The sequence below is a fragment of the Neolamprologus brichardi genome, chromosome 23 (genome assembly GCF_056152115.1).
Source record: "Neolamprologus brichardi isolate AB-2024 chromosome 23, ASM5615211v1, whole genome shotgun sequence".
NCBI classification, from domain to species: Eukaryota; Metazoa; Chordata; class Actinopteri; order Cichliformes; family Cichlidae; genus Neolamprologus; species Neolamprologus brichardi.
Window position 1 is genome coordinate 15,780,685 of NC_142125.1, and position 15,849 is coordinate 15,796,533.

The window sequence follows — 15,849 nt, forward strand, 5'->3', positions numbered from 1 at the left end:
GACGAGTCTGTGCCAGCAACAGACGTGTGTAGATCAACAATGGATAACATGGAGTACGGGAGAGAGTACGACCATGCAGCGTTTAAAGTTTGGAAGTAAACACAAAAAAAATATTTTATTTTATATGCTGGAAAAGGCAGAAAAGGTTTAAATGTTAAACAAATTTCTTCCATTTAGAGGCTGTTGCATATAATCTAATTTTTGCTCGATGCAATGTGCATAAAGTTAAAAGAATAAAACAAGTTTTAAAAAGAGACTTTTTTATTATATTACAATTTTAATTTATATGATTAATTATGCAGAAAAAATGAATTGGGCTGAAGGGTCTTTTGCTTTATTACATATTCAGGTTGTGGATGATGTTTTAAAAAAGTAACTCAGTAATAAATTACTTTTGAAAATAAGTAATCAGTAAAGTAACTGGATTACTTTCTTGGAGAAGTAATCAGCAATTAGTAACTAATTACTATTTTCAAGTAACTTGACCAACACTGGTAGGCAGCATCCAATTTTAAACCCATTCTGGGAGGTGTAGTTAGATACTGTGCACTGCCTGAAAACCGTCTAACGGATTTACAAGCGTCCTGCCGTGTACTTGAGGTGTTATCAAGTGTTTTGCTAAATGATAACTCTACTCAATGATTACTGACAAAAACTGTGCACAGAGGACAACTGAATATTTTTTAAATGTCCATCACAGGATCATGGGGCTTCAACTGGATAAACTATAGGATGAGAGGCAGGTAACACCCTGGACAGGTTGCCAGTCTATGACAGGGCTAAAACAGAGAGACAGATGCCATTCACATCTTTAGAATCACTAATTAACCTAAACCTACTAACTGCCTGTCTTTAGTCTATGGTAGAAAGCTGGAAAGGAACCACAGACATGGGGAGAACACACAAAAGCCACACAGAAACGCCCCCAGATGGTGGGTTTGAACCCAGGACCTTCTTGCTGTGAGGAACTGTGCCACTGTCATTTTTTTTTAAGTTTAATTGCAAAAGTTTTGCCTAACTTTAAAGTCTTCTACACAATTTTTGGTGGCTCTTGGTAGAGTCCTTTTTCTTTTGTACTGTGCACTAAAGTTAGCATAGAAGACTCTAGAGACTCTGCAAGAAATATATGTAAATGTGGTCAATATTAAAATGTAGTATGGTAAGGGTTTATTGACAAATCACAATTGCAATGTCATTTCCCCAACTTGTTCCTTCTCCTCAATCTCACTGTCTCTCATGTCTACCCTACAGACTTCATTCGTGTCCTCTCACCACCAGTAACTCCCATCTTCAAAGCTGCAAATAAAATTACTTCATGTAAGATGTGTCAGATGGAGATTTGAACAGACACACGCACACTGGTGTGTGTTAGTGTGTTTTAGCTTGCATGACTGTTGCCTGGTATCATCACCACTTGAAGCACCAAGGGGAGTTTGGGCCTGACAGCTGTGCAGGGGAGAGCTGGATGCAGATGTAATATCCTTCTATCATTCCCCATCAGCTTTAGACTTCCAAGAAGGTTGGAGGCACTGACAGGTACTACTGCCACTTAACAAGACTTCACTTACTGTGTTACAACCAACACGTACAGGATGAGGAATACCATTTGAAAAGCACCAAATGCCACTGTAAATTGCTGTAATAAAATGGTATTTCTCCTGCTGGAACCAATGATAAATCAAACCTTGATGAGCTCCTGGAGAACTGGTGTTATGAAACTGGAGCAAACTTCAAAGCATCTGGTCAAATATGCATTAAATGACATGTTTAGTGATGTGTATGTAATACAGTGTGTATCTTATTTGCTTTCCTGACAAAATACTTTGGTAAAACTTAATCACACTATGATAATAAAAGCTCCTTGCAAGCAATGGCTCACACAGAATAATTGTGAAATGTTGCAGCTGAAACTTCTATCTGATAATGAATAAACTACTATACATTCTATGTGCATACTATCAGAATACATACATTTGGAGCCCTAGTCAAATATATATATTTGTAGATCTATGAGTTTGTGCAACTATTGCAACAAACGTGTTAATCAGGAATGACAGTGAGTGAGCAATGTTAATAAAAGTAAGTAATGTAAGGAAGTTACATTATAGCAGTTCACTCAGTGTTTCAAAAAACTTTTTTTTTTCCTCGCGTGAATCCGTTTTTACTGAGAGGACATCAAATAAAATGTAGGTTTGTGAAGATTTGCTGTTGCTGTCAAGTTCAATGGAGTTCCATGATGGTATATAATGCTTGAGTAGTAACCACTGGTTTTTAATACTTTTTTGAGATACCGCTAGTCAGCTTTACTAATATAATCCACTACAGTATATAGTGAAAGAAAAGAGTTTTCTGATGCAAAAATGAGAGCTAATTAGTGTTAATGTATACACATCCTACTTTCCAGACAACAAATTGCACAGTAAACCTTCACTCTAACTATGCTGGGTAAAATCTTGTTGCACTGGTGTGGGTGTGACTGGAATTTCATTTAGTTTTTTTTTAATGTATCTAGATAATGTGGTGTTTTATCTCCAGAACGAAGGTCTATTCTGGAATATGTCTTTTGTTTTGTTTAGATTGTGTGCTCCTACTCTCGCTCTTCTTTTAGCAAAGCTGCTACATTTACAATGCAGGATATTACAGGAGCCTTTTACATCAAAGGCTAACTGTCCAATTAAAAACTGCCTTTGCAACTACGCCAACAGACAGGAAAGCTACAAGCACAATAAGCAGGTGAAAGAAAACAAAGCCAATACAACAGAGGCTGATTAACTGTGTTTGCTTTTTACCACTAAGAGCTCATTTTCAGAGTCAAAATGGGAAGGAGTCAAATGATGAAAGCAATTATTTTCAGCTGCTTTCCCGAACATAATAAAAGATTTGTATTACAGGATTTGAACAATAAAGTGTGTACTCGCACATAGGTTAAAATGTACAATGAGATAATTATAGCTGTTCCTGGTGCAGTGGGAAAATAAATTAAGGATGAAGCCAGAGAAGCATAATTTGTGGTTGTTACAGAAGATAGATTTCCTGATACCAGTGTTTTTGCAAAGACTCTCTCTCTAAAAATCATTTAGGCAGCACTGCTGTTTATCACAAGTCCACTCCTGTCACAAATTGTGGGAGGGCAGAAGATTCTGCAGCCCTTGTCCTACATTTTTGGAGGACTCTAATTGTCTGCACAAAGTTGCAGTAATGGCCTCCGGTCTAAACAGAGTACATGCCAAAGTCAAGATGAAGATCCTTCTGACTCTATTAATTCTTGCTCTCCCCACCTGAACCTGACTATAGCCCTGAACCAATGATCTGCAGAGATGAGGGGATGTCAGATATTCCTCTCACACCTCAGTGGCCTGTCTGAGTTCTCTTCCAGGTCCCCAAAGCCAAGGCAACTGCCTGATGACACATGTCAAAGATGACTCCCACGCGTAGCCCCGAACAGGATGGTATTTTACATCCAGATTTCTGCACATGGCAGTGAAGAAAAATATGCTGAAGGAGTTTTTTGAGCGTATTACATTACATAACAATGAATTATTCAAATAATGTGTTATATAGCTCATCTCAATAACTTTAGTCACGTCATTCTCTCGCAGCAGAACATGTTTCTCAGTTTTTGTACATAAAACAGGTTTAAATCTACTCAGAATTCAAAACAAAACAAAAACACGCGAATGTTTTTTAAAAAACATTGTAAAAATATTGCATGCGGTAAATAACAAAAGGACGTTTTAGGGAGCACTGTGAGTGCAAAGAGATGAAAACTACCATAGAGTGAAAGAAAAACAGATGTTAAATGAGAAAACAAATGTTCAGCGAGCCACACTTTTGTCATGAACACCACAGCAATGGTGCACAACATCTGGTTGTTTCCCCAACACATTACCAGCACAGGACTCTGTTTGCTCAGCATATGAGGATGAATGAATGCAATTACAAACACAGTGGATCACACACAGTATAGTGACCTGTTTGGAATATTGAACAAAGTTGGAAACCAAGCAGAGGTTTCTCAGAAATGCACCCACGCAGTTGGAGCCATATGTACCTGCTTTGATTTATTGCCTACATGGGATCAGTATGCACACCTGTATACTTTGTAATCTTCGCCCAACTCGGTTCACTGTTCTAAAGCTTTTAGCTAGAAAACACAAACATTCTCTGTCTCACACATACATAAACACACAGAAAAGTGAGTGCCTATTATTTTCTTTTTCTGTTAAGAGCCTAATGTGGGCAAATAATAATCACTATATTTTAATTGCAAACTCTGCACAGAAAAAGCAGATGTATAGATATTAATTCTTTGCCTTTTTATTGTTCTTGTTTTCCAGTTTTGTTTGGTTTCATGGATCAGCAAATAGCTACACAGTACACCATCTACTTGGATCAACACAATTTAATGTACTTATCATAAATTAATAACAATGTTTGCCTTAATAATCTTTCAAAAAGAAGAAACATGAAGTATTTCAGTTTTTATGCGTACATATGTCTTTTTTTTCTCCTACCTGTGGTATGTCATTGATTCATATCATACATAATTGTAACTGTATTGCCAGTGATGAGACTGAATATTAATTCTAGTCATCAAAGCTCAGTAAACATTATCGTAGAGTGAAAACACCAAAATAAAAATAAATAACATCCAAGAGGGTTAGAAAATAACAAACTTCAGCACAAAAGCAGCTTGCATATATAGCATTTTATATTGCATATGAAATGAATTTTACCTTCCAGCTACTTTCATGTTCATGACAATGCGCTATTCTTGCCCTTTCCCTCTTGATGTGGGTCGAGACATGCATCACTGACTGCATGACAAAAGTCTCAGATGGTTTGTCAATGCACCAGCTAAAAGCTCAGCTAGGGCAAGAATAAGGTTGTGTTCCTTCCAGAGAAAGCATGCCTGTGCCAAGACCTGTCCACCGCCATTAGCGGTGAGGTGATGCCAGAATGAACAATGAGGAACTTGCATGTAACTGGTTTTCCACTGAATATGGAAGGATGGCAGATGGGCTTGATGCTCAATCACATGTTTTCCTAAACCTTGCACGGGGACTGTTGCAGTTATCAGAAGGGTACGATGAGATTATGGCATGGTATGGTACAGTACCAACAGACATAAAACCAGTGCTGAGATCAAATTTGTCATTTCGATGACAATTAGGTCCTTTTCACTATTGAAAATTGGCCATTGAATCATTCGGTGAACCCTATACTTTATTAGCTCTAGTGAAGCCAAACAGCAAAACAAAACCTAACTTTTGTCCCCAAACACAGCCTAAAAGTTTGTGGTTGAATGTATGGACTGTGTTACATGTTTACATTTTTAGGCCAAACAAATGGAAAACACACAATTGCTCATTTTCACTCGAGCTATATTCAGGGCATCCCTGAAAAATATTTTGTTGACCTTTTAATACCAAATGTACTAAACCCCCTGTACTCAGTCAATATTTGTAGCTGCTTGTTTTTTATGCTTAGTGCAACTCTCCACCTTTGTTGAAATGCTAGCTCTAAATACAACTGACTGAAGAGAATGTGAAAGTCAGGTCGTATCACAGCTTCACTCCCACCTCTTCAAAATCAGGGCCATTCACCATGACAACACTGATAATATGTAATGGTGGGAAAGCCTAAGAGCAGAACACAATCTGTGTTCTGTGTGTGGGAGAAAAATAAGAGATATGACTAACGCAGTGTTTGACAGAATATAAAAAGATGACATTTACAATTGTTAAAAATAACCGAGGGTAATTTGAGATAAACATTTCCTGTGCACTAAGGGTTTTTTTTTTGTGGCATTTTGGGCCTCGATTGTCAAAACTGTTGTTGAGGAGAAAAATCCAAACTGACAAAGCAGCTTTTAACTCACTGTTCCCAAGTGCTGATACATAGTGAACTTCTGTTTCCAGGTCTAATGGTGTCCCCTCTTTTACTCTCCATATTGTCTTCTCTCCCTATACATTTTTGCAGGTCTTTTTCCTACAAACTCTCGGTAATAACAGCTGGTTTCTGATGTTCTCCTGTTACTGCCGAGAGCTTGCTATTTTTGTTGATGTTGACTGTCGTATCTTTATGCTCTTGTTTCTTCTCTTTGCTTCCCCTCACTCCAAACAGTTGCAGTATTTAGCCGCCCTCCCTGAGGCCGTTTCTGATTTTTTTCCAGTTAAAAGTTTTTTTCTTCTTTCTCAGAGTTTCTCTATATAACACAGTGACGTCTTTATCTTACGATGTAAAGCGCACGGCAACTGCTGTTATATAGGTAGAACTGAATTGATGAAGGATGCCTGCAGATATCAAAAGCCCTTTGAGCAGCAAAATGAAGATGCAAGGGAATATAAATAATAAACTGTATTACTTTTGTACTTTCTTGTACTGAACTGTACTTTTGTCCTACTGAATATTTGACCTTTACCTTCACAGTTAGACATGTTATTTATAATGTAAACAACAAACCTAATTTTGTATTATTATCTCAGAGTGACACATTTTGGATACATTTTTGTTCTTAGAAGTAGATCTAAATGACTCCTGTTTGCGCTTTTATTTAGGGTACACTCCACAGGTGTTTTAACTGCTTGGGAGTTGGAAATATGCGACGACAGTAAGGTTACAGAGAAATATAGGCGGTTAGAGTCTGCAAAACTTTACTGTGGCAGGAAAATCGCTTTTTATATGAGATCTCTGTAGCAAATATTATATAACTCTTGTTATTCCAGCTTGCACTACTTCTCAGAAAATACATATCCATTCATTTGAGTGTGAGGGTGTGGAAACTAAACTGTTCCATACGAACAGGAATTTATTTAAAATTACTCGTGGGAGAACACTATTAAAGATGTGGTCACGCTGTGAAAGCGGAAATTGGCCATTCGAAGGACATATAAATTCCGCATATTTAATCAGCATGTCTTGAAAATACATGTAGGTGCATTAAGCATTTGATGCTTGCAGAAGTTGTACTGTTTCCCACTTTCTGTAATCGTGTCACTGTTCAATATGCCGACATCGGCAAAAAAAGTGAATATGGTAAAACGAGTGTGGGAACATGTTTCAAAAGGGTGCTGCAGGGTGGAAGCATTATGTTTAAGTTAGGGAAAGCCCCCCACAGCAACTATATTTTTTTAAAAGATCTGTATAAATGATTGCATGCCATTAAATGTACATTAGTTTTGCATTTTCTTATATAATCCATGTCCATGTCCTTATATGAATACTTTAATACATCCCATCCCAGGATGTGTGTTCCGTCCATCTGCCTGCCAGTTTAGTTTATGTATTTCCAGTTTAGCCAGTTTCCTGTTTTTGTCATTTAGTAATAAATCTTTGTTTTGAGTCTACAATTTTGGGTCCATCATTCCTCCTATCCTGCCTGCACACAGCCTACACATGACACAAAACACAGGCAACACAGACATTGGTTTATACGAAAGCCAGATTTAAACAATCAATAAAACACTAACACCATTAACACTAATGAATCTTATTTACTTGCAAAGCAGCCCAGGAAAGCAACACAGTAGCTAAATATTAACTCTGATTGGACAGAATACTTTAATCATATTTAGTGCTAATGTTAGCAGCAGTTTCTCTTCTTTTTGAACATATACCTGGGATAAACACATAATTGAATCTAAGAATAACATACAGTTGTTGTTTTTTTTAAATTTGTAGTTAGGGAATAGTTGACTAATAATTAGTCTCTTATTTCCCCAAAAGCTATATCATCCTCACTGACTCTATCAACCATGGTCTGCTATGCCATTAAACTTGCAGCTTAGCTGCTGAATAGACTGAACAGTCAATCTGAAAGTAATTCGGAACTGTCTTGAGAAAATTCAGTTTCTAAAACATGTTGAGCATTTCTACAAGTGGAGAAATTAACTAGAAATGGAAGTTGTGTAGGTTCTTCTGTCTGTCTCAGCTTCCCCAGAGACCCGGTTAAGATATAAAGCAGTAGAGGAAATTTTATTGCCATCCGATTTTAAATGCTGGAGTTCAATCCAAATGATATTAAGCCGTTACTAATATATAGATATAGGGTGTTCCCTAACAGAGTCAGGTTTGTTTACAGATAGTTTTTAATTTAATTTAGGTTTTGTCTTTCTTAAACACCACCTATTATTTTCAGGTTGTAAAGGCACCTTGAGGGCAGATAAACATCATGAAGATCTCTCGCACTAATTAAGCTCAAAGTTACCGTCCTAGCCAGAAGTTCCAAATTTGAGTGGGCCGATAAGCTGAGGCTAAATCACTGTGTTTCCACCTCAAGGCTGTGCAACAAACATCAATACTGCATTTTTAATGGAAATAAATGGGGGCATGCATAATTTGTGAGCACTATGATGTGCATTTGTTCCTTACAAAAGAGACAAGCTATACTGCACTCTGCTTAACCTCCTAGGACCTGGCGTCCACATATGTGGACATCACATTTTAGGTTATTTAAAATACTAAATTTTGCTCTACAAGGGCCTGATATCCACATTATACTGCTACTGTTCTATCAAAATTTTAAACGAATATCCTTATATGTGGCTCTTATTTTTCTTAAAAACAAAAATAAGGTAAAAGAAAAATATGGTAATTCTTTGTTTTTACATTCATCAGGCCCCAATATGCCCAAATATCAAAGAGAAATTAAAAATGCATACTGTGGAAGAGTTCAGGTCTTAGGAGGTTAAGTTTGAAAACGTTCTTCATACTGGCAGTGACACTATATGGGCTGCATATGGTTGTTATCACAGTGTACCACCTATGGTCATGTGACATAGCTGGAAAAATGTCTTAAAATGTAAATCATGTAATGTAATAAAGTCATTAATTTTAGATCCAGTCCACTTTTTTTTCTTTGTATATATGAACTGCCCTGAGGTAGATCTCCCTCTGACTGCCACTCCAATTTAACCGAGTTTGACAGATGGGATCCTTACTAGATTTTCTTTAAAAGAAAATTTACACAGACTGAAACAATACTCTTCTCCTTTTGGTTTAATAATTTCCATTATTGTCTCAGTGCATATTGCATATATTAGATTATTTATGTGAAACTAAGGCTAGGATGAAGTAATTACTACAGTCTGTAGGTATATATACTGGTATATATTCCTACAGACTTTGTTTCACATGCTAAAACATTAAAGCATGCACTTTAAGTAGTTTGTGTCTGTCGTATGTTAAAGGTAAATGTACCTTCTCAAAGACAAGTTTTGCTTCTAATGAGGGAATTTTTACTATCAGAAACTAAAAGACAAGGTGTGACCGTGCCTTGTATTATGGTAGTTCCTCTGATCTCAAGGGACAAAAGGGCATAAAATCAAAGCAATGAGCGTCACAAGAAAAATGGAAATAAAATAATTGGGTCTTTTGGTTTAGACATACCTCTTCTGCTCTAGTCTGTTCAAAGGCAAACTCCATGGTAGGCACAGCCAATTGGTTTGCAAAGAAGCCCACATCTCCAGGCAACTGCAGTGAGCTGACGTTGGGTCCAGGGCAGTTTCCGCCACGAATACAACTCAGCAACTGCCTCTAACAAAGAAGAGGAAAGAATAATGGGAATAAAACCATAGTGAGAAGAGAAAATGAATTGGTGGAAAGACTAAGAAGAGAGACAGCAAAGTCTTCAGAGGGAAGTCTCGCCACTCAGAAGTCATTTTGGTAACATGCCAGGCAGATATTTTTTGTCTAACAAGACTGGGCTCTCAACTAAATAAATGTGCAAAGTGCAATAAGTGCACTTTAAATGGTCACTGGGACATGAAAGTGTATAGAATAACAAAACAAATGTCATTTATCCACTCAGAGTTGCTACAATTAAGTTTAAAAAAAAAAAGTATACCTGTGCCAAACGCGCAGTTTTATGACCCAAATGCACTCACATTAGTGGAACAAATAATACATCTCACAGCTGACTTTTTGAGGAAAAGGATATGTTTTATGCAAAACACCAGCTTTGGTAATGTGTATAAAAAACACTACTACCCATAAATATCCCATAAATCATCATACCACCACCATAAGCTTGAACCATTCATACGATGATTGGTCCATGTTTTCCTGTTATTTACTTCAAATTCAGATCCTACCATCATGACGACTAATACAAGCAGTTGAGCAAGTTCTGAAGCGCTCAGACTGGCACCAACAAAGATGTCACATTCAAAGTAATTTAAAACACTTTTCTTCCTGATGCGTGGTTTGAACTTCAGTAGGTCATTTTGACCATGTGTACATGCCTAAAAGTAGTTAGTTGCTGCCATTGGCTGATTAGATATTTGCATAAACAAGCAATTGAACAGGTGGACCTAATAAAGTTTTTGATGAGTGTATATTGGATTACTAAAACAAAAAAGAAAAGAAAAAAAAGCGTATTTAAACCATAGCTCATTTTATTAAGCTCATTAAAACTACAATGTGGTTGCAGGCGCTGAATAATAATGTTTGACTTGTCTTTATTAGGGTACTAAATCAAACTTATTTACAATTTTCCTCAAGTGGTTTCCTTCCACTAACCAATGTTCTACAATTATTGTAACAGCAGCTGCTTCTCTTTCAATAGCAAATAACACGGAAAGCAATAAAACCAGGTGACAAGCCACATGTTAGTGGTAGTGAACTGTGTCAAAAGCTAGAAATGTGCAATTATCTACAATAACAGTCTCATATCATCAGGGCCCCAAGCACAATATTGTATTTAGCAAAACATATACCCATATCTGGCAGTTGTCATTAGCTTCAGCCATGAAACTAATATGAATTTAGATATTTTTTAGTGGAAAACTAACTTTTATCTCTGCTGTCTTCCATCGGTGTTCAAGCTGAAATGGCAGTTTATATTCTAGAAAAGATTTCCAGCTCCAAACACTTTGCAATGTAGAAATACAGTGCAAAAATATTCTACATGTGATTTATGTCCAAAAATATGCTTAGCTCATCAACAGAGGTGATTATACTGTAACACAGATACAATTGTGATAAGATATGCTAAGAAAACAGGATGAAAAATGGTTGTATTTGTATATTTATATTAGGTATGGTGAAAAAATGGGAAGGAGAACAATTGCATATATGATTATTCTTGGATAATTTACAAGTATGTTTTTTTAAATAAAAAATATATAGTCCATAATTCATTATTCTACAACTAATGTAAAACAATAACTGCACACCACTGCTATTATCATTTAAAAAAAACTTTCAGATAGCACATAACACAAGCCAGAACTTAAAACACTTTTAAAAATCTGTCCTTAAGCCATAGAGCCTTAATATTGTTGAGGTACACCATTTGAATAAGGCAGCTAGCACCCTATTCACTCAAAATGTAACTTAAATGGTAACTAGAAGCACATAATTAAAGACCATTAAAATTCTGTATATCTCAGGAACCTGTTTACACAAAGGAACATGTACAAGTCATTCAGTTTTTTGTACATATATTTAAATCACCATGCCAGGTATGAAAAAAAGTTTCAAGGCTGACACTAATAAGAATTCTCAAGTACAAGTGTAAATTCTACTAAGTATAGTTTAGTGCTTAGATGGGGGCTGGACGAGGTGAGGGTGTTATTATGGCTAATTGCACAATTCAAGCTTTTGTCACAGTTCACCACTAACATGTGGCTTGTCACCTGGGTTGACTGCTTTCTGGCGTTGCTCATAATTGAAAGAACAACACAGCTGCTGTTGCAGAAATTGTCGAGACTAAAGTGGGTAGTGGAAGGAAACAGAATGCAACAGTCAGTCAACTGGAGGCTTATCTCAACTGTCCATATCCTCTGTGCCTGCCTGATGTCACTGTGTTCTTCTGTCACATTGCATTTAATTAGAGTTTCCCTTTTATCAAGGTCTGTCAAGGGGAAAGTGTTCTGGTGTCCAATCATTCCCGCCACTGCCATTGACACAATGTTGTCAACCTTTTCTGTTTTATTCTTTCTAAAGGCAGTGGCTCTCTAAACATTAACTGCTGCTGTGACACATCACCACTCCAGCTGAATGAAGGCCAGTAAATAATACCTCCAACCTTGACTCACAATTAAATTTCCCTTTAATCACACACTTTTTTCTTTTTTTACTTCCACAAAAAGACTGGAAGGACAAGAACATCCACATGAATATCAATATTCATGCAGGGCATTTCATTACCTACTTACGGCTGATTGTGGGAGTTAACAGGGTGGGACTGAATGCTTGTTCATGTGTGTACAATTTAAAACTTGATTGAGAATCATAACAACGAACTTGTACACAGAGGACACAGTTATCACAATATTGACTTAAGTATTTGGCTTTTCATTTATTGAAAGCCACGTATTAGTGTAGAATTCAAGCAAAGGTTTATATGTGAAGGCTGTTGGATTAATAAATCACTAGATTTCAGATTTCTTCTTTGTTTTGGAGAAAATTATTCCATGCAATGACAGTCCCTGTGGCTCAATCAAGGAAGAAAACTTAGAAAAAGTTAAGCTTTATCAACAGAAAACAAATAGACTCTACTACAGCAAAAGCTGGGAAACTGGGAGAGCATCCCTATGTATGAATGTGCCAATGTGCACTGAGATCTTAACATGGTCGTGTTAAACTACTTGAGAATCCTGGACAAATATGTGTTTTTTGAACAGATGCCAAGTAAATGCCAACTTCATTATTTTACCCAGAAAGACTGGTCAGACCGGCCATTGGTCAGTTGAATTCATTTGTTAATTAAACGATTGGCAGTGAATCTTTTGACAGTATTTTTTTTATAGCTGCTTAGTTAAAAATACCTTACTAAAATGAAGTAATAAGACCTAACATTTCTTCTTCCAGAGAAATAAGGCTGGACAAGCCTACAGTCAATTACGTGTCTAAGTCTGGTCACCGCTATGCTCACTTTACTACCTTTGAATGCAACTGTCAACCCAGAGAGCTATTGCTATGCCAAGCAGGGAGGACGACAAATTCACCAAGCAGGGTTGGTGACTCTCTTGAGGGGAAACTAGTCTGTCTCTATACTGGAGTTGAATAAAGTCACTGATTCTGCAACACTGGGGAGGTTTTATATGTGGCCCATTGGAGTAGCTTAAATAGTCTAATGCACAAATGTCCACAAAAAAAAAACAAAAACTACCTCTGTGTAGATGATTGATTATGGTAAATGGCCTGTATTTGTATAGCGCTTTTACTAGTCCCCCCTAGGGACCCCAAAGCGCTTTACACACCCAGTCATCCACCCATTCACACACACATTCACACACTGGTGGAGGCAAGCTACAGTTGTAGCCACAGCTGCCCTGGGGCAGACTGACAGAAGCGAGTCTGCCATATCGCGCCATCGGCCCCTCTGGCCAACACCAGTAGGCGGTAGGTGAAGTGTCTTGGCCAAGGACACAACGACCGAGACTGTCCGAGCCAGGGCTTGAACCGGCAACCGATTACAAGGCGAACTCCCAACTCTTGAGCCACGATCGCCCTTATTATATATAAATATTAATAATATTAATATTATTTTCAGTAAGAAGGGAGACTAATTTGACCACATCTGCAATCTTGTTTGATTTGAAACACCTGGATGTATTCCAGAGGGTCCATGCCTGATCTATTTTTGTTTGTGATAACGACTGGCCCATGAAAGACCTCTGCTGAAACTGTCATGGCATATCTGACATGGTAAATTATTTGACAAATGTGTTTTTATTTCAATATAGTCTTATTACAATATGAGTTTTTTCACACTGAGGCGACTCCTCTGTTGAATTAAGCAGACTAGCCTAGCTGAAGATAATGATGTGACACAAACTGACATTACATATAGGAATATGTTCATGTCTTCAGTTTAACCTGTGGGATGAAATCTGTTGAAATGTCATACAATAAAATAAGTTGGTTAGACTACATGTATTTTGTCTTTGCCTTTAAAAAAAAAAATACTTGCAATTAAAGTTGACACACTGACATTTACGTCTAACTATGGATGTGTTCTTACAAACTAACTAAATTTAGTGGGAAGTCTTTGGCTACACAGCTAAGCTGTGTCCCTATACAAACACTGACTAACAGCAGTACTTCATAAATTCGGGATATGTTTAATTGCCTACAACCTGGCAACGAAATATAAAGCAAATCAGACAACGGCTGTTGTCTGACTCTTTTTACATGACCGATAGCATAATGAGTAAGGTACCATCATCCCAGCTGCTTAGCATTGTTGAATGACTGAGTGAAGCAACACAAACTAAAATGAATAATTATAGCATAAAACTGTTTACCCTAAAATAAAATATTGCAATATTTTCTGTATTATGTTACATAATACTGACACTACATGTCATGTGCCTGTAGCAGGTTTTAGGTCTTTTTAAAATAACCTAATTAAGTCATAAGTCACCAGATATATGAGTCAAATCGTACTCAACCTGAAGTCATAATGACTGCAGTCTAAACTTGTATAGCTCAGAACCAGAAAAAGGAGACAAACATCCCACTGCTGCAGCATAGATATAGAAGCAGAGACAATAAAAGAAGCTCTAATGGACATAAACTGTAGTTCATTCAACTGCTCTGCAATCAATGCTTTTCCAATGTATAATGTCAATGCTTGAAGTATTGATTAAACTCTATGAACATTTTGAAGCCAATGTACAGATTACACAAAGAACATCTTACTGTTTTCTTCATTCAACAAGTTAAATTCACATTATAACTGTAGATGTGTAAATATAGCTGTCTGCAAATCTTTTTTGTTGTTTGTGCATTATAATGAATTAGTGTTGCTGAGCAAGATATTGAAATGAACTTCATTTGAACTTGATTTGCACAAAATTCTGATTAGAGAACACACTAGCATTACTGAAATTATGGCATTTGACAGACAATGACTTTACATTTATGAGTGGTCACCCATGACACTTAAAAGCCTTACAGGGGTAGCACTATAGATCTAAAGATGCAAAGTAGTGAGCAAAATTTGGAATACAATAATCTAATTGTGCTTTAATTACAATATTTGCAGATATAACAAAGCATGGATTTAACCATGAGAACTTTGAAGGGACCCAGTCTGCATTACATAAAAGAACAGTCTTTGAGTACAACTTTGGCTACAATGTTACACTCTCTGTACTGAAAAATTATATTTGAACAGTTTGTGTATTGTTTGTTTGTTGCATTGGATGACAATCTGTCTAAACCTCTTAGCCTTGTTTTGATCAAAGTAAGGTTTTAGAAAAATACATGGCTACTTTGAGATTTTTGGATGACCTGAGGTTATGGCATTTACTCAGAACTTTAAAGGTCTGTGAAGTTTTTGAGTCCCAGTAGAAAAAAAGAACTAAGTCGCAATATGGAATTATATAGAGAGGCACACTATCACTCTATCAGCTAGGGAAAAGATTTAAAGTCATGCCATATACAGCTTCTCTGCTTTTCTCTATTACAACCAGTCACAGTGCATTAAAAGAGTGTCAGAGGGGGAAAGGGAAACAGACAGTCAGAATGAGAGGAGAGTACTTTAGAGAGGGAATAATAAGATAGGGAGGTATAAAAATTGGGATGCAATGGGAGGACAGACAGAATAAGCAAGTGAACAGGGAGGGAAAGAATGAGGGAGAGCAGAGAGAATGGTTAATTTCAGCCTGTGGTGCCACACCGGGAATCAATATTTAATTTCTTTGTCTGCTATGATAACAGAAGAGTGAAATCATTTTGAGATCTCGGCTTACCACTCAATACCACTCTACCAGTCTACAAAATCCTATGTGCTACAGAGAATGGCTTGCTGGACTTGAACGAAAAAGCTTGAAACTAGATAATCTTTAGGGGTGAGTATATTGAGGCTGTTCTTGCTTGAATAAGGCTGTATTA

The 15,849-nt window shown here is 36.9% G+C and overlaps 1 protein-coding gene across 1 annotated transcript in view; it reads right to left on the reverse strand.

Moving 5' to 3' along the window:
- naaladl2 (N-acetylated alpha-linked acidic dipeptidase like 2) overlaps positions 1–15,849 on the reverse strand; it is a 281,530-nt gene that overhangs the window by 107,104 nt on the left and 158,577 nt on the right. Inside the window, exon 11 of the mRNA XM_006801991.2 lies at positions 9,391–9,537. Within this exon, the coding sequence (XP_006802054.1) occupies positions 9,391–9,537 (147 nt within the window). The remainder of the gene's footprint in view (positions 1–9,390; positions 9,538–15,849) is intronic.